Source organism: Tursiops truncatus, chromosome 1 (genome assembly GCF_011762595.2).
Source record: "Tursiops truncatus isolate mTurTru1 chromosome 1, mTurTru1.mat.Y, whole genome shotgun sequence".
In the NCBI taxonomy this organism is placed as follows: Eukaryota; Metazoa; Chordata; class Mammalia; order Artiodactyla; family Delphinidae; genus Tursiops; species Tursiops truncatus.
The window spans coordinates 167099051-167123322 of record NC_047034.1 but is presented as its reverse complement, the minus strand read 5'-3'; the positions used below and the strand labels follow the sequence as shown (position 1 = coordinate 167123322).

The window sequence follows — 24272 nt, the reverse complement described above, 5'->3', positions numbered from 1 at the left end:
TCATTCTATGCAGTCAGTAGGGTCCAGGTAGGTGATCAACCATCTCTATTTGCCGGGTCCTGTCCTGGTTTTAGCTCTGAAAGTCCCACATCCCCAGAAGCTCCTCAGTCCTGAGCAAACTGGGGCAGCTGGTCATCTAGGTCAGTGGCACATAAACGGTTTTGAAAGTTTGTACTCCCTCCATCTTACAGACGGGAAGACAGGTTCAGGGATGAGTGACTTGCCCAGGAAGTGGGAAGCCTGGATGGCAACCCAGACCTTTCGGCTGCATCATCCACACTGTGTGTGTGGCTATAACATCCCCAACCCTACCCGCTCAAAGACATCCCACACCAGTGCTGGCCCCTGGGGCCTGGCAGCTACCAGGGTAGGTGACACTTCGCCACCCTCCACCAACTGATGAAGTTAGCAGCTAACAGTTACCAAGCACCTACTATCTGCCGGTCACCATGCAGGAAGTTTCACATCCAGCTACAAACATAATTTTTAACTGGATCCTTGTAACAACCCTATGTCTTTGCTATAATATTAACAAAAGCTAACATTCTGTGCCCACTCTGGACCAGACATTGTTCTAAGCATTTAAAATACATTAAAGAATTTTACTCTCACACAAAATTTTATCCAAAGCCTTGTGGAAGGATGTTACTTCTTTCTATTTTATACGTGAGGAAACTGAAGCACAGAGAGGTTAAGTGAGTCCCCAAGTCACACAGCTAGTAAGTGGAAGAGCTAGGATTTGAATCCAGGCTCTTATCCACTATGCCACTACCTCTCCTGTTATATTAGCGATAAATAAGGTATGTATCTATAACGCAGTTAGCACAGGGCCTGTAAATGTTCAATAAGTATTCATTTTTACAAATCATTATCATTGCTTTTAAACAGATTGTGGAATCCTTGAGAATGAGGGTCCTGCCTTACGCATCTTGTATTTACTGCTCCCAGGGCAAGGATGGGCACACATACGTGTCTGTTGCTGGAATGCACGAATACAGAGGAGGGTACAGAAGTGCAAGTGGTTCAAAGGCCTGCCCAAAGTCACTAGGCAGTGAGCATAGGGCAGGACCCAGCTCTGTGCGGCTGTGCTCTTCTTATTCTGTCTCTCTGTGCCCAAGGAGCCTCTCACCTGGGCTTGTTTTGTTCAGAGGCCAGGATGGAGGGGTGGGGTCATTGGAAGAGGGGCTGAGAGACCCAAGGCCTGGGAGGGACAAGCCTGCTCAGCTCCTCTGGCTGGTCACGGCAAGTACGTACCGTTGCCCCCACTGCCTTCAAGATGCCAGTCGGACTCCGCTATGCCATGTGCAGAGCCTGTGGGGAGACGCAGGGTCCAGTCGGCGGGCTGTGTCAGGCCCCAGCGCCCCAAGGGGGAGGTGGAGAGAAGCTGGGGCAGTTACCTTGTTGGCAGCGAGGGCCAGAGAAGCCAGGGGGACAGAGGCAGCGGGTGCCCTGGCAGGTACCCCCATGCAGACAGGGCTCACGGAGCTGGCAGGGGTTCTCCTCGTGCTCACAGAGGTCTCCTGTGGGCCAGGGAAGAGGCGAGTGGGCATGGGCTGGAGCGGCCACTGACCACCCCCCACCCCTCCCTCCCAGTGCCTGGCCGGGCTCCCTCGCCTTTGAAGCCGTCTCGACACAGGCACTGGAACTCGTATTCGCCGGTGGGCATGCACGTGGCGCCACTGCGGCAAGGCTGGCGCTCACACGGGGAGCTGTCGTAGCACTGCCCGACGCCCCGGCTGCCCAGGAAGCTGTAGGTGAGGTCCAGACGCTTTCCATTCACTGACACCTGTGGGCATAGGGACACCAAGGGACTCGAAGAAGGCAGGAGGCTGAAGCATGGGTGTACCAGCAGAGAGACTGCAGCAGAGGGGAGCTGGGAACCCAGGCTGGAACTTGAGCATAACGTGGGTTTCTGGGGTCGGGGGGGAGGACCAAAGTCGAGGGTCTACTGTGTGCCAGGAGCATCCATGAGTGTAGTCCCTCCTCACCACAACCTTCAAAGCAGGTGTAATTATCCCCATTTTACAGAGGAGGAAACTGAGGCTCTGATCCCACGCGCCTTGGGCTGGCTGCAGGCGGAGGGAAATCACCCCGCCCTCCCCGCCTGCCGTCTGGAAGTCGCTCACCTCGCCCACGCAGCCGCGGAAGTGAGCGCTCATGTTGGTGGCCAGGGGCAGCTGCAAGGACGGCTCCACACCACCCAGGTAGAGCAGGGTGTGCAGGTTGAGGCCCTGGCTCTTGCCGGGTGAGGAGCGCAGCACAGGGCGCCCGCCGTTCACCCGCAGGCTGCCGTCCTTGTTGAGACGCTCTGCGGATATGCGATGCCAGCGGCCCAGGGCCAGGGGCTCGGAGCTCCGCAGAACGGCCAGCCCTGGGGAGGATGCCAGCAGGGTTGGCACATGGATGGCCCTCTGCCCCGTCCCACCCCCTACAGGAACTTGAGCAGACAGGGAACCTCCTTCAGCCTCCCAGTGTCCCAGAGGAACCCGAGAGGTCTAGAGACTTGCTTCAGGTCACACGGAGAGAGGAACGCGAAGAACAGGGGACTCCGGTTGGTCTGACTTCAGAATTTATTCCTCCACGCCTCCTGGGGGTGTGGAGGGCCAAGGGGGGCACGGAGCTTGGTGCCTATGGCTCAACTGCATTTGGTGTCAGTGCTCACCTGACCCCAACTCGTAGCGGAACTCCAGATGGCCGCCAACCATCGCCAGGGACACGAAATCCTCCACCGGCCCGCTCTTTCCCCCGCTGAACAGCAGGACCCCGTCAGGTGCCAGCGGCTTAAACTCAACATCCAGGCGTAGCTCGTGGTGCGTGTTGGTGAGAGCAGGCAGCGCCAGGTAGGAGCCCGCGCCCGACAGGGAAGGAGTGGTCACAGTCACACCTGCAGCAGTCACAGCTCAGCCAGGGCAGTGGGGATGCCAGAGTCCTGGGAGGGCTCCAACTATGCAGCCTTCCTCTGGGACCCCTGCCCACCCCACTCTCCAGTCCTAGAGGCTCGGGATCAGCTGGGCAATGGCTGCAACAGCCTAGAAGCACCCTGCCCCCAGCACTACAGACCAGGCTGGATCTCCAATTAGATGGGCTTCCCCTTTGGGGCCCTTGTGTACGGGATTCAGGCTGGGCATGAAGCTTGGCCAGGTGACTTTGAGGCCCTCTGGCTCTGGAATAATTTTATCATCCATAGGGCCCGTCATGGCCCCAGAATGCCCTGCCCAGCTTCTCCTGTCCTTACTGGGACCCCTGGGGGTCTCAGGCCCAGCTCCACTTACCTTCCTCACACCTCACGCCCGAGCGGCCCAGGTGGCAGCGGCAGGTGTAGCCTTGGCCGTCGGGCCGGTTCACACAGGTGGCGTCGGGCCCACAGGCCTCTGGGGGACACACAGGCCAATGAGGAGGGCACTGAGGTGGCCTGGGAGGTGGTGGGGTCCTGATGCCAGAACTCTAACTACGGCCCCCCGGGGGCCTTGGCTCCTTAGGGCCGGGACCCCTGGGAGGGCTGCATCGGGTGACCGGGGAGGGGGAATGGATTCGGGCAAGGGTGGGGCCAGAAGGGGCTGGGCAGGGAGAGAGCAAGGCGGGGAGTGAACGAGTGACTCTTTTGTTCTTGAAAGCCTGTACCTGGGTGGTGGGTAGTGGGGTGAGTGCCTTGGTAACAGATGGGAAGGTGGTAGGTACCAGGAAGCAGTGATTGGGGCTGGGGGGAGTGTCCGGGCACAGTGACGGGGGATGAGTGCTTGGGTAGCAGAGATGGGAGGCATGGTGGATATTAGGATGGCAGTGATGGAAGTCAGAATCCAGGAAGAGTGGTTAAGTACTCGGGAAAGATGGAGAGAGTGTGGTGAGTACGGTTAGCAGTTGGGGTGGATATGACGGGGCAGCAACGGGCAGAGGGAAGAGCCTGGAGTGGCAGTGATGGAGAGGGTGGGTTACACACCTGGGTGGCAGTGCAGGGCCTGCGAGTGCTCACAGCGGCTCCCGGTGAAGCCAGCCGGGCACACACACACATAGCTGCTGCTCTCCGAGTCCTGGCACTGGCCCCCGTTCTGCAAAGCAGCCCCCGGAAGTCAGACCGAGAACACTCTGGCCCTTCCCCACTCCCCACCAGGGCCGGCCATGGCTGAGGACAGCGGCCTGGGAGGCCGGGAGGAGTGTGCGGTGTGGGGTTACCTGGCAGGGCCGGTCCCGACAGGTGGGGCAGTGGGAGATGCCGTGTGCTGTAAGGTTGAGGTCATGGAAGACGATCTCCTCACCCTGGATGCGCAGCTCCCGGACACAGCCTGGGGGGTGGGCAGGCAGGATGAGCCAAGTCAGGGGTGCTGGGAGGCCTGCCCAGCTCCGACCCACGCCCTGCAGTGCCCTCCCAGGTGCTCTGCCAGCCAGGTGAGGTCTGGCCAGGGCTGAAGGTGGGGAGGGGGTTCACCTATGAAGCCGCTGCTCAGCCCTGCCTTGGGGATAGCGCCATAGTCGGGGTAGCCACCCAGGTAGAGCTCCTCATTCAGGTCCAGACCCTGGAACTTGCCCTGGACAGGGGTAAGTCAGGAATGGCAGAGGCTGAGCGGAGGTGGGGAGGGGCTAGGGATAGAGGAACGGGGCTGGGTCTCACCTGGGAGGTGCCGTTGACCGGGGCCAGGCTGCCCACGATCAGGGAGCCCTGGGTGAGGCTGCGCAGCAGGGTCACGGTGTGGAACTGGCCCAGTGCTAGCGGTGTGGGGTGACGGATGGTGGCCATGCCCGAGCCTGCATCAAACCTGCTCCATGGGGTGGGAGGGAGGGCCGGGGCAGGAGAGAGCGGATATGGGGTTTGTAGGAAGGGCTGGGCAGGGGGCCCAGGCTGGGCAAAGGGGTCGACGCCATTCCCTGTCATCCTGCTCCGGTTCCTGTCCCTGCCTTGTGCTCTCGCCCCACCCCCACCCCCAGCTCACCCTATCCCTGCCCCTCCCCAGGGGTTCTTCTTCTCCTACACTCTCCCTGGGAGCTTATTCAGAGCAGCCCCCGGGGCTCCAAGTGCCCCTGGCTCTAGGCCCTACAGCCTGGCACCTGGCCTCACTGTTCGTCTGCGCACTCCTCCCTCTGAGATGACCTTGTCTCTTTCCTTCTTTGTTTGTGGCTGGTCTTCCCCAACTAGGATATACATTCCCACAAGGGCCAGAACTTGATTTGTTTTGTTTGTATCCGTGCCTGGTACATAGTAGGTATTCAGCACAAAACTGTTGAATGAATAAATGAATGAACGAATTCTGGCCTGCAGCGGTCCCACCCTGGAAGGACACACTCTAGCATTGCTGAGTATTTCTGCCGCAACTGTGTGCAAGTCTGAGGCTGCTTCCTCCGCCACCCGGCTGGCGCACTGTGCTGACCCCGGCAGCACGGGGGGTCACCGAGGGTAACGGTCACATCTCCTTCTTCTTTCAGAACCTCCGTCGTACAACTCAGCCCAGGGCGGTGTGTGCCTGACGGAAGTCCTGCAATCTAGTCCCCCAGCCCCCCTTCCCCTGTAACCCGGAAGGGTGAGGGTCTCACCGGAACTCGGGCCTCCCGCCCACAAGGCCGAAGGAGATGAAGTCGGGCTGCCTGTTGGCCAGGTTGGTGGGGCTCCCTGGGATCCGCTTCTGCCCGTTGTACAGCAGCATCCCTGGGCGGGCAGAGCTGTGTTAGGGCCTCCCGTCCAGCCACGGGCTCCCTGTCTGCCCAGCCCCAGAACCAATGGCCCAAGCTTGTGAGCCGTTCCCCTCGCTAACTGCTGTCCCTCCCTCCAGCACACCCCACACAGCCAGGGCGTCTCCCTCTCAGGATGGGGCCCTAAATAGAAGGGCCTTGCTGAGAGCTCCTAGAAGGAAGCTGAATTTGCTTCACTTACACTGTAGGGTCTACCTGAAGGAGGAGAGGGAGGCGGAGACTCACCCGAGTAGAGGAGGAGGCCTGGACAGTGAAAGTCAGAGACCCGTAAGAGGTGGGAGGAGACAGATGAGAAAGAGAGAGAGAGAGAGGAGGGAAGGGTGAGAGATGGGGAAAAGGAGGAAGGAGCAGAGACAGGAGTAGGGAGACGGGACAGAAGGACCGGGGGATGCTGCACCAGTGGCAGAGGGACAGGGGGAGGCTTGGGTGCAGGTATCACACAGGAGGGAATGGAGAAGAGGAGGCATGAGCCAGAGGGGGAGGCCCGGCTGGCCTGGAGCCCCCGGGGCAGGGAAGGCTGAGGACCGGGGGCTGCCAGGGCTCATACCCTGATGGCAGTGACTTTGGAGATCCCCAGCCCCGGGCCCCCCAGTCAGCTCCTCCCCTGCTCACCATCGGCTGAGTCGGGCCGGAAGGTGATCTTGATCTCAAACTTCCTGTAGGCATCCTTGATGGTGGGCAGCGGCAGGAAAGAGTGGGGGGTCTGCGTGAAGTAGGGCACCACCCGCTCTGAGGGCAGAAAGCACAGTTCAAGACGCCACCCACAAGGTGGTGGGCAGGGTGCCGCCTATCCCGGGGTGTGTGGTCTCACCTGGCACCTGCAGATGGGCAAAGGCCTTGACCTTGCCCTGGCGGTTGCTGGCGGTGCAGACATAGGTGCCCGCGTCCTGGGGCTGGACCGAGGGCAGCAGCAGCATGTTGTTCTCCAGGCGGCTGTCGGGCGGCAGGTTCCCATCCAGCTGCAAACACACTGGCACTTTGAACCCTGGCCTTGGCCCACACCTCCACGGGGCCCGTCTCCCATCCCTGCCTGGGGCCCACCCTCAGACATGGAGCGCATGCTCTGGGCCAAGCCTGGGCCAGCTCCTGGGGGCACCGAGATGGTGAAGACCTGGTCCCTGCCCCTCAGGCACACCCGCTGGTTTCCTGCCTAGCATTTACCTTGCTCCAGGTGATGTCAGGAGTGGGGTAGCCAGAGGCCATGCAGGGGAAGACAGCTGAAGAACCAGTGGGCACACGGACCTCTGGGGGCGTTGAGATCTGCGGCAAGGCTGAGAGGGGAGGAGGAGACACAGGCCATCAACCTGATGACACCAACTGTTTGTGAGCCCAGCCTGTGTCCTGACTCATTTAATCCTCATGCCATCCCTGGAAGGGAGGCACTGTGTCCCCATTTCACAGATGAGGAAACTGGCCGTTCACTCCTGGTTGCACAGCTGGAACCAGGCAGAGCCAGGGCTCAGGGACAGGTTCAACTGACTCCACAGACCGAGCCTCTTCAACACACCTGGGTGGAAAATTGTGCCGCCCTCTGGGGACCTGAAGAGGGGGCACTAGGGCAGTGTGGGTAAGTTTGGGGCAAGTGATAGGGCTTGGGGTGAAAAAGAATAGCCTCTGAAGAACACACAGATTGTGTCTGCCTGGCATCATCCACTGTCCACGTTGTACTGTCTTTCACGTCTGTTTTGTGTTTGCGCTGTCTCTGCCAGCAGACTGAGCTGTAGGTCTTCCTCGTCAGAGCGGGAGCTCCAGCAGGTGAAGACTACTTATCTGATTTCCTCTTGATGCCCCACGGCATAGCTTTTCCCTGCAAGTTCCAGCTGCCCCAGAGGAACACTCACTGCTATCCCCTGCTGCACCTGCTTGTTATGAAACCTGCTCCCTAAATACACCAAATTGAAAATCCCCAAGAGAGCAGGAAGGAGGAGTAGCGCAGGTAAGGCAGGAGATGGCGTGAGAGCAGCCCCTGCACGCTCCCCGGCCCTGCAGAGCTCCCTGCCAGCCTTCACCTTGCACGAGTAGCAGCACGTGGGACTGGGCGGTGCCTGCGGCGCTGGTGGCGGTGCAGCGGTACTGTCCTGCGTCAGCCAGCTCCACGTGGGCGATCCTGACGATGCCTCCGCTCTGCACGATGCCAGGCCGCAGGCGCCCTCCAACTTTGCTCCACGTCACCTGAGGCTTGGGGTCACCCAGGGCCAGGCACTCGAACTCCACGGCATGGCCGACCACCACGGTCTGCACGGAGGTCCGGATGTTGATGAGCACAGAGGGCAGAGCTGCGGGAGGACGGGGCAGAACAGAATGAGGCAGCCTGCTGCAGGCCTGGGCTCAGAGAGGCTGCAGGCTGCCCCAGAAAAGGTGAGCACTGGGGCCCGAGGCACTCAGCATTTCATTCACTTTTTTGTGCATCCACTCATTAACACGCTCACTTGTTCGCTCTTTGTTCATTCGTTTTACTCACTTGTGCCTCCGCAGTCATTTTCATTGGTTTGTCTGAGCGCTCCGCCCATCTCCCTTCTTCCCCCCTCCCTTGCAATATTTGTCAAGCCCCCTCACTCTGTGCTAGACGAAAGCAAGATACAATCGAATAATTCTCTTTATTTGTACACATTTAAGGGGTTTCTTGGGGAATATGGTCCTTGTGCACTTCACCTCTGTCCCCTGCTCTTAGCAGAAGCCTGAAGCCACCGTCCTACCTTGGACAACAAGCTGGGCACTGGCCTGGGCCTGTCCCCATGGTCCATGGGCCTGGCAAACATACGTCCCTTGGCAGCTCTGGTCCAAGTTCTGGATTCTGTAAAGAAAAAAATAATAAGATATCAGTGAATAAAAACAATTGGTGAGAATACTTTGCAGTTGTGTGGGAGTTAAAAGTTGTCAAGTATCAGCACACGATGTAAACTTCTAGTCTCCCCAAAACCATGGGAGGTAGGTAGGAAGTCAGGGTGAGTATCACCACACCCATTTTAGACCAAGACCTTGTGGTCTAGAGTTCCAGATCACACAGTTATCAAGTAGCAGAGCTGAGATCTGGGTCACATGTATATATCTGGCCTCAGAGCTTGTTCTCTTCCCTTTAACAATAATACAAACATGGGCCACTGATTACTGAAGGCCTTCCACATGCTAAGCACTGTGTTAAGTGCTTTAGGTTAACTCATTCTGGTCTCATATAACCCACTGTACAGCTGAGAACACTGAGGCTCAGGGAGGTGAAGTGACTTGCCCAAGGCCATTGTTTTATGCTAAGCCCAGTAGGATAGGTATTCTAACAGCCCCACTGGGTGCCTTGGGCTGGGATGCCCAAGTTCAGTCCTGCCCCTGCCCCCACTCACCGGAGCACCCCATCATGTATGCTGTGGCCGGGAGGCAGCTGACCCCCTTCTTTGATCCAGCGGAGTTGAGTGCCCAGGTCGCTGGGCACGACACAGTGGAACTCGACGCTGGCCCCTATGCTCTTGGTCTCCAGCTGAGGCGTGACCTGAACGGTGGGCGCGGATCCTGCTGGGATGGGGGTGGCGGGGAGAGAGCCGGAGGGGCCTGCGGGGACAGGTAAGAGGTTGTGCGTGTGCGTGTATGTGTGTGATACCCCCGATGCCCCTCCAGGACCCAGGAGACCCCCATCCTAACATTCAGGGGACGTTCCCCTGTTTGCCTCTCGGACCAGGGAAAAAAGACCTTTCATTGGCAGATTCATTCATCTGCTCACTCGTGCAGTCATTCAATCAACACAAATAAGAGCCTGTGGAGCGCTGGGCTGTGCTTCCAGAAGCTCCTGGCCTTTGGGAGGGGAGGGCAGCCCAAGGCGAGAGCGGGAGGGGTCGGCCTTGGAAAGATTCAGACACCTGAAGGAAGGAGAGCAAAGACTATTCTGGCTCTAGTCTAAAATAGGAGAGGGGCTTCCCTGGTGGTGCAGTGGTTAAGAATCCGCCTGCCAAAGCAGGGGACACGGGTTCAGGCCCTGGTCCTGGAAGATCCCACATGCTGCGGAGCAACTAAGCCCGTGCGCCACAACTACTGAAGCCCACGCGCCTAGAGCCCGTGCTCTGTAACAAGAGAGGCCGCCGCAAAGAGAAGTCCGTGCACCGTAATGAAGAGTAGCCCCGACTCGCCGCAACTAGAGAAAGCCTGTGTGCAGCAATGAAGACCCAACGCAGCCAAAAATAAATAAATAAATAAATTTAAAATAGGAGGATCCCAGGTGAAGGCACCTAATGTCCGGGTGCAGGGGACATATGGGAGGGTGGGTCAAATGCATACTATCACCATTTACCAAGTGCCTACTAGGTGCCACGGGCTCTACGTATGTGTCCGTTTCTAAGTCAGCCTATGTGCTGGCATTGTCCTCTCTACTTTGCAGGATGAAGACAGTGAGGCTTGAGGTTCGCTGACTTGGCCAGGTTCACACAACTATCAAGTGATCGGGCTGTGCACTGAACCCAGGACCTGGGCTCACTTCAGTCCGGGCTCTTGAGAAGACCACGGAGATGTGGGATTCTCTGGAGATCCACTGAAACCCTGGGCATCCGGGGGTGGGTGCTGCCCTATCACACACTCATTGTTGTCACCGTCCAGCATTTACGCAGCCCATTCTGGGTGCTGTGGGGACAAGCCCGGGGCTGCTGAGATGACTGGGTCCAGGCCCTGCCCTCATCCTCTGTCTGGCAGGCGAGGCAGGCTGGGGTACTCATGTAAACATAGCCTCTGGCAGTATGAGGTCAATGCCAAGGGAGGGATGCAGCAGTGAGAGCTAGTTGCTGAGAACACAGTGACCGGGGTCTTCCTGGGGGAAAAGAAGGCGTTCCAGCTAGGGTAGTGGAGGGGGGTCTTCATGCCCCAGGTGGGGGTCCCCCGGCACCAGCTGAGGGGTAAGTGAAAGGCTCGGACAAGCGCCTGGAGGAAAGCTGACCCCATTCTACCCAGTCTGAGCTGGGGCTGCTCACCTCGGACCAGCACCTGGGCGAAGGCCTCAGCTGAGCCCACCTTGTTGGTGACCCGGCAGCGGTAGCGGCCTGAGTCCGCAGGGGCCGCAGGCTCAAGGAGCAGCATCTCATTCCTGGTGGTCGCCCTCCCAGGGAGGCTGCCGCCCACACGGCTCCACTGGAAGGTGAGTGGGGGCGTCCCATGAGCCAGGCACTGGAGCTGCACCGTCTCCCCTGCCTGCACCGACGCGTGCTCCGGGACTGTGGTGGCATACGGCGGGCCTGGGGTTGGAGACACAGAGGTCAGGGCGGCGGAGAGCAGAGGTCAGGATGGCAGCAGGTGCTGGGCCCTGGCGACTTGCCAAAGGACTAGGGAGCTGAACGGGGAGCCCAGAGGACTGGGGATGAGGGAAGCCAAGGTCCCAGGAGGGGACGTGGGTTTTAGGTTAGGGCAGGCTCCGGGGCCTGAGGTGCATGTGACCCTCCAGGTAGGTTTCCTGGAGTTCTGCCCAGGGTGTGGCCTGGTTGGGGGGCTCAGACCTCCATGCAGTGCGGAGAGGGTAGCGCGAGGAGGGTGGACGAGGGCCTTACTCTCTACATGCAGGGCGATGGTGGCCTCAGCATGCCCGGCAGGGCTAGTGGCGTTGCAGATGTACTGGCCCGAGTCCTGCTGGGCTACCCGTGGGATGATTAGCGTGTCACCTTCCAGCTGGTGCTGCCACGGCAGCGGGGATCGCAGTTTGGACCAGTGGATGGTGGGCGTGGGGCTGCCTGTGGAGTGGAGCGGCAGAGGTTGGTGGGCTGCCCCAGGACTGGCTGGGGGTGGGATGGCCAGGAAGGGACCTGGGTCAGCTTGCTCCTTCATGGGGGGCACAAAGTGGGCACCTCAGCCATCACTGGGAGATTGCCTGCAGCAAAGCCCCCTTCCTGAGCATGACATCCTCTTCAGGTCTCTTGTGTCTAAATTCAGGCCCCAGGGCCCGCTGCTCTGCCTGCCCTGTGTGCCAGCCCCCGTCCACACCTGTGGCTGAGCAGTGCAGGGTGGCCGTGTGTCCAGCTTCCACAGTCAGCTCGGCTTCTTCTACCTGGACCTGGGGGGCCCCTGGGGCCACAGTGCCCGTGTCTACAATTACTTCCACTCGCTTCTGCGCTGTGCCCAGTGCATTCTGAGCTAGGCAGACGTAGATGCCTGCATCTGATGGTTTAGCTGACGAAATCTGGAAGAAGCAAGGAAGTTGGTCATCAGGCCACTGAGGGGGGGACCTTGGCATCAGCCCTCTGGCTTGGTTTCACCTCTTTCTTCTACCCATCCCTTTGTTTTTAGCTTTCCTATTTGACTGGCTGCTTGAGGGCTCACACTCAAGATATCCCATTAGTCTATCCATCCACAGATCCACCCCCCCATCTACCCGTCCATCCATCCATCATCCATCCATCCACCCATCCATCCACCCATCCATCCATCCATCCATCCATCCATCCATCTACCCACCCATCCACCCATCCATCCACATACCCACCCAACCACCCATACTTCTACCCATTCCTCCTTCCACCTTCCTTCTTTCTTCCTGACCGTCTTCCAATCTAGCCATCATCCACCTATCCCATCCCTCCCTTTCTTCACCAATTCATCACCCATCTGTCCATCCACCACTCTCTCCTCCAGGTAACTGCTCGAGAACGGGCAGTGACTGGGCCTCAGATCCAGAGATGAGACCCCCCTGACATCACCTGCAGCACGGTGTGGCTGTCCACGAGCCCAGGTGCCCGCTGCTCCAAGTTGGTGGGGGCACCGATCCGGGTCCAGCGAGCAGAAGGGCGGGGCTCCCCAGCACTGACACACTCCAGGGTGATGGCCTTTCCCGCTTTCACCCGCATGGGGCTCTCGGGGAGCACAGAGACTGTAGGGGGCCCTGCACAGAGGAATGACACCACTGATACACATGCAGGGCTCTGCTGGTCATGTGCACTGTCACAGCCCCCTTACCAGTAACTGCCAGTGGGCACTAGTCTCCCCACTGCACCTATGTAGAGACCGAGGCTCAGAGAGGGAGAATGCCCAAGAGGGAGGCAGTGGCAGAGGATGGATTTAAGCCTGGAGGTTCTGAGCTCGGAATCAGAGCTGGAAACACGAAGTCAGAGCCCACGGGGTTGAAGGCCCTCACCGTGCACGCTGAGGTTCACGACACTCTGGGCCACACCATAGGCATTGGAGGCCACGCAGCGGTAGGCACCGTGGTTGCTGGGCCGGGTGCCCACGATGGTGATGATGGAGCCGTTGGGGCTGATGTGGACATTGTCTGCGGGGTTGGCATCAAGGAGGGTGTGGTCAGTGAGGGTGTCCTCCTGCCTTGGCGCTGCCAGTAGGCACACCAGTGCCCCATGGCCCCGACCCCTCCAGTCTGGGTGTATCCAGCTCACAGGGTCACAGATGATTGATAAACAAGTCCTTGGAGACTCCTGGGTCCAGCCCTCTCACCATCCAGACAGGGACACCAAGTCCCCAGAGGGGAAGGGCTTTACCCGGGGTCACACAGAAAGTTTGGTGCCATGGTCGGCTCCGCCCAGCCGCCAGTGGTGAGCCTCGCGCATTCACACCCGCCTCCAGCCCCCCACCCCCCCGGCTCACCCTCCAGCTCCTGGTTCCGAGTCTTCCACTCAAGGCTGATGGGGGCTGCCCCATCATGGATGAGGCACTTGAAGCTGGCGTCTTGGCCCTGCCGCACGGTGCTGCTGGGCGGGTCGATAGAGATGACAGGGCTCCTAAGGCCTGGGGGAGGACGGAGGCAGAGGGCTGCGCTCAGCAGGGCTGGGTGGGCTCCCCCGCCTCCCCTCCCCACTCCTCGGCCCCAGTGTCTCCCCGCCTCCCCCTGCCCGTGGCGTGTCCCTCACTCACGGTAGGAGGACCCTGCACTGGGCGGGACAGTGACCGTGAAGGAGGCCTCGTACTCAGGGCCCGAGCTGCCAACCACACGGCACACGTATTCTCCGGAGTCGGCCTGGGAGACGTGGTGGAGCCGCAGCCGGGAGCCGTGGGTCTGTCGGAGTGAGGAGAGGGTGGCCATCGTGCCAGAGCACTCGGGACAGGGCAAGTCCCCGAGCCCGGCTGTGCCAGTGCCCAAGAGTTCTCAGGAGCTCAGGGCTCCAGCTGGTGGAGATGAGGAAGCTTCATTCACAGAATTCTACAAGTCCACTCCATCCCCTTTTCAGAGGTAACTGCTGCAGGAAATGTTTCAGCAGCAAAGCCAGGAGAAGAACCCAGGTCTCTCAATTCCCAGGCTGCTGAACTCCTCCCCGCCAAGTATTTTATCCCCTGGGGTCCCCAAGCATGCCAGGGTTTGTGTGAAGAAGGTTTGGGATGCAGACGGCAACTGCAGGTCAAAACTTGCCTGCCCTGAATTCTCCCCACCCCTGGCCCCTGTACCTGGTGCCGGGCGGGTAGGCTGCCCCCACGCTTATACCACGTGACCTGGGCATGTGCCTGCCCGGGTACCACGCAGTTCAGGTCCAGGGTTTGTCCTTCGGCCACATGGGAGGAGGAGGCCTCGATGTAGATGGGCTGGGCCAGTCCTGGGGCTGTGGGCACAATGGGTGGGTGAGAAAGGGGCGGCCCCGGGGGTGCAGGCAGAGACCCGAGGCGGTGGCACCGAGTGCCAGCTGGCCCTCCTGGAGGTGCAGTGGCTTGAGAGGGACTGACATGGCTGAGCACCATTGACCTAAGAAGGGTCTCTGTCCCCTGGGGGCTGAGATGCCCTGGTGAGACCTTGGTTCCCAGTGGTTGGGGGAGGGGCTGGAGGACCTTCCTGGAGCCGAGGGCTAGAGCCCTGCTGGATAGCAGGGGGAGCAAGGCCAGGCAGGGGCCCCCAAGCCTGTGCCCAGAACCGCCCGCCGCTCCTGTCACTCACCAGGAATGGGGCCTGGGCTGGAGGCCTCGATTGTGACCAGGACAGAAGCCTCCAGAGTGCCTGAGCTGCTGGCCACTCGACAGGAGTATTCGCCAGAGTCGGCAGGGGACACCTGGTTCAGCCTCAGCAGGGGGCCGTGGACCTGGCCAGGGTGGGGCGAGAGTGGGGAGAGTGAGCCGGGGGGCTGGTGGCCAAGGCCGTCAGATGCCCCAGCCCTCTCATACCTGTACCCCAGGACTGTCATGCACCATTGTGGGCACTGCCTCCTGCCAAAGGTGACCCCCTTTGACACTGGACGTTGTGGGGTATGTTTACTATTATGCTTTTCCTGGCAGGAGAAAGCCCAGTGTCTTGAGTAAGAGATGTCCTTTTCTAATTTGCACCAAGGTACCGGGCAGCCAGTGACGGCCCTACCATGCCCAGCCTGTTCTTGAACTCCTGAGTCCCAGTGATCTCCTGTTGCCATTTTCCTGAAGCCCCGGATGTTGGGGCCACCTTCCCTCCCGGGCAGGGGACGGGGTGGGGTGGGAATGCCCACATCCTGCTTTCTCCAGCCTCCATACCTGGTGCCGGGCGGGAAGGCTGCCCCCGCGCCTGTGCCATGTGACCTGGGCGTGGGCCTGGCCAGGCACCACGCATTTCAGATCCAGGGTCTGCCCTTCGGCCACGTGGGAGGAGGACGTCTCGATGAGGATGGGTGGGGCTCCGCCCGGGGCTGGGGCACAGGAAGAAGTCAGTGAGCTGGGACTCCCTGTGTCCTCAGCCCCTGCCCCTGGGTGCCCAGATGGTCAGGCCAGAGGCCACAGGCAGACGGCCTTGATACCCCCCTTCCCATTCCCCTGAAGCCTGGAGCAGCTGGGCTAGCCTGGCGCCTCATTCTCCCAGCCCAGCCCCAGACAATGGTCCCACCATCCTCTGTGCTCCCGGCACCACTGGCGGCCAGGGCTCAGGGCCAGGCAGCTCCACACAGATCACTTACGTTTCCCAGACTTGAGTAGTATGGGGCTAAGAACCCAGACTCTGGGGCCAGACTGCCTGGGTTCAAAACCCAGCCCTGCCATTTATTAGTCGTGTGACCCTGGGAAAGCTACTTCACCTCTCCATGCCTCAGTTTCCCCAACTGTAAAACAGAACAATCATACCTACTTCAAAGGGTTATTGTGACGGTGAAATGAGTTAATATGTGTAAAAATACCAGGGCCCAGCACCTGGTAAGTGCATATCACGTTCATGACTTAGCGATTCAGGTACTATTATCATGATGTCTGCTACGGCCACGTGCTCCCTGTGCTATTAACTCCTTTACACTTTCAATTGATTCACTTAAGAAAACCCTTAAACGCACAGCCCCATCATAGGCAATGATTTCCATGCAATCATGACAGGTTTGACGTGTTGATGTTTTTTCCCTAACATTATCACTATTAACATAAAAAAATATTTAATCAGGGCACCACCTAAAATCACCCTCTCAGATCCCAGAGGTGCAATTCCAGCCTTTAAGGAACTCGTGTAATTGCTGCAAGAGCTCTACTAGCCCCACTTCACAGATGAGGAAAGTGACACACCGAGAGGAATCCCTCGTGTAACATTTCAGAGTGTGGACAGAGGAGCCGGGACTCACGCCCACACGAGCCGGACTCCACAGCCCGTGCTCTCGGGCCCTAGGGATGAAGCCCACTTGACCTGGCTCTCGAGCCCTCCTTTCTTCCCTCCTCCTGCTTCCCAGCCCCACTGTAGGGATCCTCACCAGGGACGAGAACAGCGCCAGAGCCAGAAGCCTCGATGGTGACCAGGACTGAGGTCTCCAGGGGGCCAGAGCTGCTCACCACGCGGCACACGTACTCACCCGAGTCAGCCGGGGATACCTGGTGCAGCCGCAGCCGTGAGCCGTGGGCCTGAGCAGGGACAGGACGGGAGAGGAGCAGAAGGAGATGGCACTTGGAATCCTTGAAGGCTGGGGCCGGGGTCCCACCTCTGACGCAGGCAGGCACTGCACCCCACAGGGGATCCCAGGCCCTCCTTCCCGGGCAGAGCTTGGGGGACAGGCCCCTAGCCAGGGCCCGCACATCCAGCAGCCCTCCCACTATGTCCTGCCCCCAACTCCCATACCTGGTGGTGAGTGGGGAGGCTGCCCCCGCGCTTGTACCACGTGATCTGGGCATGCGCCTGTCCAGGGACCACGCAGTTCAGATCCAGGGTCTGCCCTTCGGCCACGTGTGAAGATGACGACTCGATTCTGATGGGCGTGGCCCCGCCAGGGACTGGGCGCACAGAAAGAGCAAGTCGGGGCTTTGGTCATGGTCAGATTTGGGAACTCCTGGGTTGGTGGGAGCCTCAACTGGAGAAGCCTCCACCCTCCCAAGGTAGTAAGAATAGCTAACACTTATTAAGCACTTACAGTATGCCAGCACTGTTCTAAGTACTTTACGTGCGTTAACTCACTTAGTCCTCACAAAATTCACATACTTTCTGCGGTGATGGAAATGTTCTATCATCCGCACTGTTCAATGCAACCAGCCATGTGCGGTTACTGAGCACTTTGTTTTTGAAATGTGAGGATGTGAATTTAGGATTTTAACTAATTTTAATGACCATGCATGGCTAGTGGCCACCGTATCGGACAGCTCTCTGAGGATGGAATGATCGACATCCCCACTTCACTGATGAGGGTACGGAAGCTGAGAGGGGAGAGTCACTCCCTCAAGGTCCCTAGTGGTGCAGGCAGGATGTGAACCCTGGCATCCTTCTGCTGAGCCCTCGTCCTGCACCACCACCTTCGTCTGAGGGCTCTGACTACAGGGCCTTTCCTCCCTGGGAAACACTGGTACCTGCGTCTCCCAGGCCCTTCCTGGGTCTTCATCGGACTCACCAGAGGGGCTGCTGGTGCTGGGGGAGACTGAGACCACGATGGAGGCCTCCTGGGCGTCGATGTTGTTGTTAGCCCGGCACACATACTCGCCTGAATCCGCCACGGACATCTGGTGCAGCCGCAGACGGGAGCCGTGAGCCTAGGGGTGTGGATAAGGAAGAAGGGAGTCAAGGGGTTGAGGGGTCACCGGCTGGCTCAGGCCTCCTCCATCAGACCGGCTGAGGCTACCCTCTGTCCACCCAGGGCAGGAGGGAGGACTGCCAGCTAATGCTTCAGGTTCTTTGCCCATGGGGGGCTGTCCCTGAACTGCCCACCCCACTGCCAGGCTCTACTCTGTACCTGGTGTCGAGTGGGAAGGCTGCCCCCACGCTTGTACCACGTGATGGTGGCCTGGGGCTGCCCGGTGACCACGCAGTTCAGATCCAAGGTCTGCCCTTCAACCACCGTGGGGGACGAGGACTCGATTCTGATTGGTGGGGAGACACTGGGCACTGGGGACAGAGAGGAATGCACCACATAGCCGGAGTCAGACAAGAGTGACGGTGCCAGGCATCTCGCTGCCTCCCCCGTACCCGCTTGCCTAGACCCCCTGCCCTAGGAGTTCTCACTGTGGGAGGAGCCGCTGCCCTGGATGGTGACGATGAGCGAGGTCTCCTGGGAGCCGGCACCGTTGCTGACATGACACACGTACTCGCCCGAGTCCGCGGGCGTCACCTGGGGGATCCGCAGCCGGGAGCCCACGATCTGAGGGGGAGCAGGTGTCAGGGGGTGCGGGCAGCACCTCCATGTCTCAGGTGCTGCCGCTGCTGCTTCCCCCGGACTCCGGGAGCCTCACTGCCTTGTCTGGGGTAGCCTCCACCCTGGCCTCCTTCAGAACTCCCTTGGTGGCCTTCCCGAGGCTCTGGGCTGGGTGGACAGTGTCTCCAGCCTTTGGACTATTCTCACCCGTCACCCCTGCAGAAAGCCCATTGAGGCCCTCCCCGGTGACGCCTATTACAGCGCTGTCACATGGCATGTCTGCCTAGCCCTTTAGCCTGTGAGCTCCCTGAGGGCAGGCAGTGGTCTCATTCCATTTGAAGCCTTAGTGCCAGGACCAGGACTTGGCCTGGAGCAGGTTCTCAGGGAAATGTAGTGAGTGAGTGAAGTACAGGATCCAGCTGAGGTCAGTGGGACTTATCTCCATATCCTCAGCACTGGTCCAGGGCCTGTTCAGCAAGAACACCCAATGTTTGTTGAATGGCTGAATGAGCACAGACGGGCTGTTGACAGCTCTTCCTGATTCCTGTCAGGGCTGGTGACCCCAGCTTTTGCCCTCCCTGCCTGCTGGTTCCATACCTGGTGCCGGCTGGGTAGGCTGCCTCCACGCTTATACCAGGTGATGGTGTGGGGGGCTTGACTGGCCACCAGGCAGTTGAGGTCCAGCGTATGTCCGTTGGCCAGGGAGGCTGAGGATGACTCAATGCGGACGGGGTACACCACACTCTGGGCTGGGAGGGTGAGATGGAAGGCAGGGTGTGGGAGCCACTGACGGTGGAGGGGCCCTCCCAGCCCATTTGTTATGACCCCTGAGACACTCACAGCGGGAGGGGCCGAGGCGCTGCTGGATGGTGACGAGGACGGAGGCTTCCTGGGTGCCCGAGCTGCTGACCACGCGGCACACGTACTCCCCGGAGTCAGCTGGAGTCACCTGGGGCAGCTGCAGCCTCGAGCCATGTACCTGGGAGGGGAGGGAGGTTCACAGCCAGGCTCCCACCCCCTTCCCTGGTACCCATCCCAGCCAGACCTGGCCAGATGGAGCTTTAGGGCTGGGGCAGAAGCTCTTCCAGGGAGAACCACCATTCATGACCCTTCAATTCCCTTGCCCGAGGGTTGGGACTGGGTCCAGTGGGAAGAAGTGGGGGACCGGCACTTGCCACTTATGGGGCAGGTGAGGTGGACAGTGTGAGCCCATTTGGCAGATGAGAACACTGAGGATCAGGGAAGTCAAAGGACTGGCCAGGCAAGGGGCAAAGCAGTGTCCAAACTCAAAGCTCCTTACTCCGCAGTCTCGAGGGTCCTTCAGGCCCCCCGTAGCACCCCACCTCCTACCTGGTGCCGGGCAGGGAGGCTGCTCCCGCGCTTGTGCCATGTGACCTGGGCGTGGGCCTGCCCAGAAACCAGGCAGTTCAGATCCAAGGTCTGCCCTTCAGCCACGTGTGAGGAGGACGACTCGATCCGGACTGGAGGGGTGACCCCCAGCGCTGGGGACAGAGGGCAGAGGGTCAATCCCCAGCTGGGAGGAGAGGGTGTGAGTGAAGGTAGGGACTGCTGGTCTCTGGGGTCCTGCCACTGCTGGAGTGGGAAGCCTCCCCCCAGCACCACTCACCAGGCACAGAGTCTGCAGACTCAATGGTGACCAGGACGGAGGCTTCCAGGGGCACCGAGCCACCTACCACGCGGCACACATACTCGCCTGAGTCGGCTGGGGACACCTGGTAGAGTCTCAGCAGTGAGCCATGGGTCTGGCCAGAATGAAGGTGAGGTCAGAAGGGGCCCTCTTAGGACCCCTGCACCTATAACCTGCAGCCCTGCCTCACTCTGAGCCTGAGAACTGGCTCTTAGTTCTGTCCTGCTCAGGGGTAAAGCGGGTGTCTTGTCCCAGGAGTGAGGGGTGGCCCGGAGGAGCCATGGGGAACTGGGCAAACACTAATACCACACTCCATCCATTCTTACACACTTTAAAAAAAAAAAAAGGATGGAGAAGATAACCTGCATATTATTTTTATTTATTATTATTATTATTTTGGCCACACTGTGTGGCCTGCGGGATCCCAGCTACCCAACCAGGGACCGAACCCGGGCCCTTGGCAGTGAAAGCATGGAGTCCTAACAACTGGACTGCCAGGGAATTCCCTAGACATACTTTTTAAAGTCTCTGAAATCAAGATGCATCTCACAGTGAATTACAATTACAAATGGCAGTTTTTTTGTTTCTCCTTAGAGGCACATAAAATCATGGTGCATCCTGCAATCAGTGGCATCCTAAATTCTATAAAATATATGAATAATAACAGCTAACGACGGTACTTCCCTGGTGCTCCAGTGATTAAGACTCCGTGCTCCCAATGCAGGGAGCCCCGGTTTGATCCCTGGTCAGGGAACCAGATCCTGCATGCCACAACTAAGATCCCGCATGCCGCAACTAAAGATCCTGCACACCGCAACTAAGACCCAGCGCAGCCAAATGAATGAATAAGTAAATAAATATTTTTAAAAATAGCTAATGATATGACAGTAGTAACGGCTCATAGCACTTTCTATGAGCCAGAGCTCTGAGCACTTTGCATATAAATTAATTCATTTCATCCTTAAGATAATTCTGTAAGGGAGGTACTATTATTACCATTTTACAGATGCTGAAAATATGGTACAGGGAGATTAAGTAATTTGCTGAAGGTCACAAGCGAGGAAGTGGTGGAAGCAGCAGTCACACCTAGGCTGGCTGGTCCTAGAGGCTGGGACCGTTGCCCCACACACCTGTGCAATGGGGTCCTAGGCCTCCCCGTCTCAGAGGAGCCTCCAACCCACCCTACCCTTGACCTCCACTCCCCAGTGGCCTCCCTCTTGTTCCCTTCTTGGCCTGTCCATCCTCCGGTCCTGTACCTGGTGCCGGGCGGGAAGGCTGCCCCCGCGCTTGTGCCATGTGACCTGGGCGTGGGCCTGCCTGGGCACCACGCAGTTCAGATCCAGGGTCTGCCCTTCGGCCACATGAGAGGAGGAGGGTTCAATGCGGATGGACTGGGTGCCACCAGGAGCTGGAGGAGAAGATGGTCACTGGTCAGTCCAGTTCTCTGCAGCTTCCCCCGCCTTACCCCTTTCTCTGTCCAAGTGCAGCCTGTAAGTCCCACTCACGGTAGGCGAAGTTGGCTCCCTGGGTCCTGGTTACCGTGACTGTGATGGAGGCCTCCACACCACTGCTGGCCCGGCAAACATACTCGCCTGCGTCAGCTGGTGAGGCCTGGAAGATGTACAGGCGGGAGCCGCGGACCTGGACAGCCATGGGCAGGGGTGTGAGAGGGGGGCTTCTCAGAGCTCAGCAGGTACCCCCTACCCTGTTCCTCTGAGCTGGGAACTGACAGCCCCTCAGCTCAGAGGCTGCCCCCGCCGACCCACAGTCCACAGCTTGGCCTGGCTGGCCCCCCCCTGCCTTTCTGCCACTGTGTACCTGGTGCCGGGCGGGGAGGCTGCCTCCACGTTTGTACCACGTGACCGGGGCATGGGCCTGCCCGGGCACCACACAGCTCAGATCCAGGGTCTGCCCCTCGGCCACCGTGGGGGATGAGGACTCGATCCTGACAGGCGGGACGGGTCCTGGGGCTGTGGGGAAAGGGGCGAGGGTAGCAGACGCTCCCCAGAAGGGAAGGAAAGAACTGTTCACCCTGGAGCCAGCTCAGCCTGTGGGTTCAGTGGCCTGGGCTTGAGGTCCTCGGCTCAGCAACCCTGAGGGGAGGGCTGGGTCAGGAGCCAAGCCTTGCAGAGGGAGCGAGGAAGTGGGAGAGATGAGGATGATTGAGGGAGGAGCAAAAACATGAGTGATGTGGCCAGAGAGAACAGTGATGGGAAGACGGCAGATTACTCAGAGAAGTGGAGTCCTCCCGGGCCGGCCCTATGGCCAGCCCCAAGGTGGGCTTCCTGCCCCAGTGTGGCTTCCTGCCACCCTCTTCCCCGCGTCAGCAACGGGAGTCACTAGGGCCTCAGCACCTGGGAAGGCTCTCAGCACCCCGCACCCCAGCTTGCCCTGTCACTGGCAGTCACTCACCCGGGATGGAGCCAGTGCCGGCGGCCTCGATGGTGACTAGGACGGAGGTCTCGAGGGGCCCAGAGCCGAGGACCACGCGGCACACGTACTCGCCTGAGTCTGCTGGGGACACCTGGTTCAGCCGCAGCAGTGAGCCGTGGGTCTGAGTGCAAACAGGGACGGTCAGGAGGGGCCTGAGCGGCTCTATCCAACCCCTCCAGTGGGCTGGCCCTGGGGGGCTGCTGTACCTGGTGCCGGGCGGGGAGGCTGCCTCCACGTTTGTACCATGTGACCTGGGCGTGGGCCTGCCCGGGCACCACACAGTTCAGATCCAGCGTCTGCCCTTCGGCCACATGAGAGGAGGACGACTCGATGCGGATGGGCTGACTACTGCCTGGAGCTGGGGCTCCACCAGGAGCTGGGGCTCCACCAGGAGCTGGGGCGCAAAGGAGCTGGTCAGAGGCCTGGGCTCCTGAGCCCCAGCCCTGCAGCCCTGAAGCAGAGGGCCCTGGGATCTGACGAGGCCCTAGCTTGGGAGGGCAGATGGGAGGCCTTCTAGGGCTGGGACCATGCTTTTCTGCCTCAGCAGGGCCAGCCAGACCCCTCTTTCCCTCTCTGACCTTCAACTTGGAGTTCAAGGCCCATTTGCCTATGCATGACTCCTTGATCTGTGATGAGCTGCTCTGGCTTGCAGGGAACCAGAGTCTTTTAGCGCCCAGGCGGGGCCAAAGGATGCAGACAATAAGGCCACAGCTCCCTTCTTTAGAGCGCACGCCGCGTACTCACACTACATGGTAGTGCTGCTGTCCCCATTTCACACGTGAGGAAACTGAGGCCCCAGAGGTAAAGTAACCAGTTCAAGGCTGATAAAGGGCAGAGCCAGCATTTGAACCCAGGTCAGCCTGACTCCCAACTCAGTGTCCAACCCTGACTCTGCTGCTTTTTGATGAATTCTGAAAACAGCACTCTCCCCATGGGGTCCCAGGTAAGTCAGGTCAACCTGTCCCCACCCTCAGTCCCCTCATCTCTCCTTGCAGGGAGTGGAGGGTTGCAGCCTGCCTGGAGCACCTCTTCTTGTCCTGATGGCATCGAAGAGACCACAGACACCAGCCTTGGGAACAGAGGGGAGGTCGGAGGGCTTGGCCCCCACCCAGCCCCACTGGCTCCTCACCTGGGGTGTAGCTAGGGCCCGAATGGCTGCCGTGGAGGACAGAGACGATGATGGAGGCCTCCTTGGGGCCTGACTCATTCTCCACTCGGCACACGTATTCTCCAGAATCAGCTGGTGAGACGTGGGGCAGCCGCAGCCGGGAGCCATGCACCTGGGCCGGGTAAGGACAGAGGCACGTGAGGATGGGGAGGGGCCGCGGTCAGCACTCCCTCTGTGCCTCAGTGCCTGCCTCTGCTCGGAGCCACCCCACGTGGGAAGCTGAAGAGGGAGGGAAATAAGGGCGGACCCTGCTCGTGCAGAGTGCAGAGTGCCAGGCTGTGTGAAGGACCACCCCCAGGTCCCCTGCCACGGGCTCAGGGACCCTCGTACCTGGGCGTGGGGAGGCAGGCTGCCCCCTCGCTTGTACCACGTGATCTGGCTGTGGGCCAGCCCTGTCACCATGCAGTTGAGGTCCAGCGTCTGCCCTTCAGTCACGGAAGGTGATGAGGACTCAATCCTCACTGGCGGGATGCTGGCACCTGAGGCTGGGAGCAGAGGGGGAGTGAGTAGGCCTCGGGGGGACCCTGGCTTGCCTTCCCACTCCTTCAGCCCCAAGGCCCCGCACCTGGAAGGACGACCACTTGGATCCGGGCCTGTGCGGTGCCCGCGGGGCTGGTGGCCACGCAGAGGTAGAAGCCGGCGTCGGCGGCAGTGATGGCTGGGATGAGCAGCGTGGCGATGTCTGTGCGCTCAGACCGGGCCTGCCACACAGCGAGAAGGGTCAGCCGCCCGAGGGGCCCAGGCAGCCTGGCAAGGGCTAGTGAGGGAGGGCAGGAGGAGGGGGCATAAAGAGTAGAGGCAAGCTCCGAGCCAATACGAGGGCCCCAGTTGGGCACCAAGGAGGGCGGAGCCGGGCAGCAGAGCAGGAGGCTGACGGCTGCCACCCGCCGGGACGCACGGAGCG

At 59.8% G+C, this 24272-nt stretch overlaps 1 protein-coding gene across 10 annotated transcripts in view; it reads right to left on the bottom strand.

Annotated features, from left to right (window-relative positions):
- The window catches only part of HSPG2 (heparan sulfate proteoglycan 2), a 102131-nt gene that overhangs the window by 3119 nt on the left and 74740 nt on the right, over positions 1–24272 (bottom strand). For 7 of the 10 annotated variants that reach the window (XM_073794607.1, XM_033841672.2, XM_033841678.2 and 4 more), the window contains 44 exons: positions 23934–24069; positions 23699–23853; positions 23330–23480; positions 22407–22594; positions 22180–22321; positions 21586–21737; positions 21273–21408; positions 21024–21175; positions 19747–19882; positions 19470–19621; positions 18960–19098; positions 18717–18868; positions 17990–18125; positions 17721–17872; positions 17382–17520; positions 16622–16773; positions 16260–16407; positions 15073–15224; positions 14510–14651; positions 14029–14180; positions 13501–13642; positions 13234–13374; positions 12770–12904; positions 12336–12517; positions 11623–11818; positions 11193–11372; positions 10623–10883; positions 9015–9219; positions 8376–8473; positions 7689–7955; positions 6841–6950; positions 6491–6638; positions 6292–6408; positions 5524–5635; positions 4607–4751; positions 4424–4523; positions 4171–4280; positions 3938–4046; positions 3273–3371; positions 2663–2884; positions 2127–2371; positions 1615–1786; positions 1398–1520; positions 1255–1311 (listed from right to left, as the gene is read on the bottom strand). In XM_073794607.1, the coding sequence (XP_073650708.1) occupies positions 1255–1311; positions 1398–1520; positions 1615–1786; positions 2127–2371; positions 2663–2884; positions 3273–3371; positions 3938–4046; positions 4171–4280; positions 4424–4523; positions 4607–4751; positions 5524–5635; positions 6292–6408; positions 6491–6638; positions 6841–6950; positions 7689–7955; positions 8376–8473; positions 9015–9219; positions 10623–10883; positions 11193–11372; positions 11623–11818; positions 12336–12517; positions 12770–12904; positions 13234–13374; positions 13501–13642; positions 14029–14180; positions 14510–14651; positions 15073–15224; positions 16260–16407; positions 16622–16773; positions 17382–17520; positions 17721–17872; positions 17990–18125; positions 18717–18868; positions 18960–19098; positions 19470–19621; positions 19747–19882; positions 21024–21175; positions 21273–21408; positions 21586–21737; positions 22180–22321; positions 22407–22594; positions 23330–23480; positions 23699–23853; positions 23934–24069 (6640 nt within the window). The remainder of the gene's footprint in view (positions 1–1254; positions 1312–1397; positions 1521–1614; positions 1787–2126; positions 2372–2662; positions 2885–3272; positions 3372–3937; positions 4047–4170; positions 4281–4423; positions 4524–4606; positions 4752–5523; positions 5636–6291; positions 6409–6490; positions 6639–6840; positions 6951–7688; positions 7956–8375; positions 8474–9014; positions 9220–10622; positions 10884–11192; positions 11373–11622; positions 11819–12335; positions 12518–12769; positions 12905–13233; positions 13375–13500; positions 13643–14028; positions 14181–14509; positions 14652–15072; positions 15225–16259; positions 16408–16621; positions 16774–17381; positions 17521–17720; positions 17873–17989; positions 18126–18716; positions 18869–18959; positions 19099–19469; positions 19622–19746; positions 19883–21023; positions 21176–21272; positions 21409–21585; positions 21738–22179; positions 22322–22406; positions 22595–23329; positions 23481–23698; positions 23854–23933; positions 24070–24272) is intronic. The other 3 variants (XM_033841696.2, XM_073794615.1, XM_073794639.1) reach the window with 3 other exon arrangements.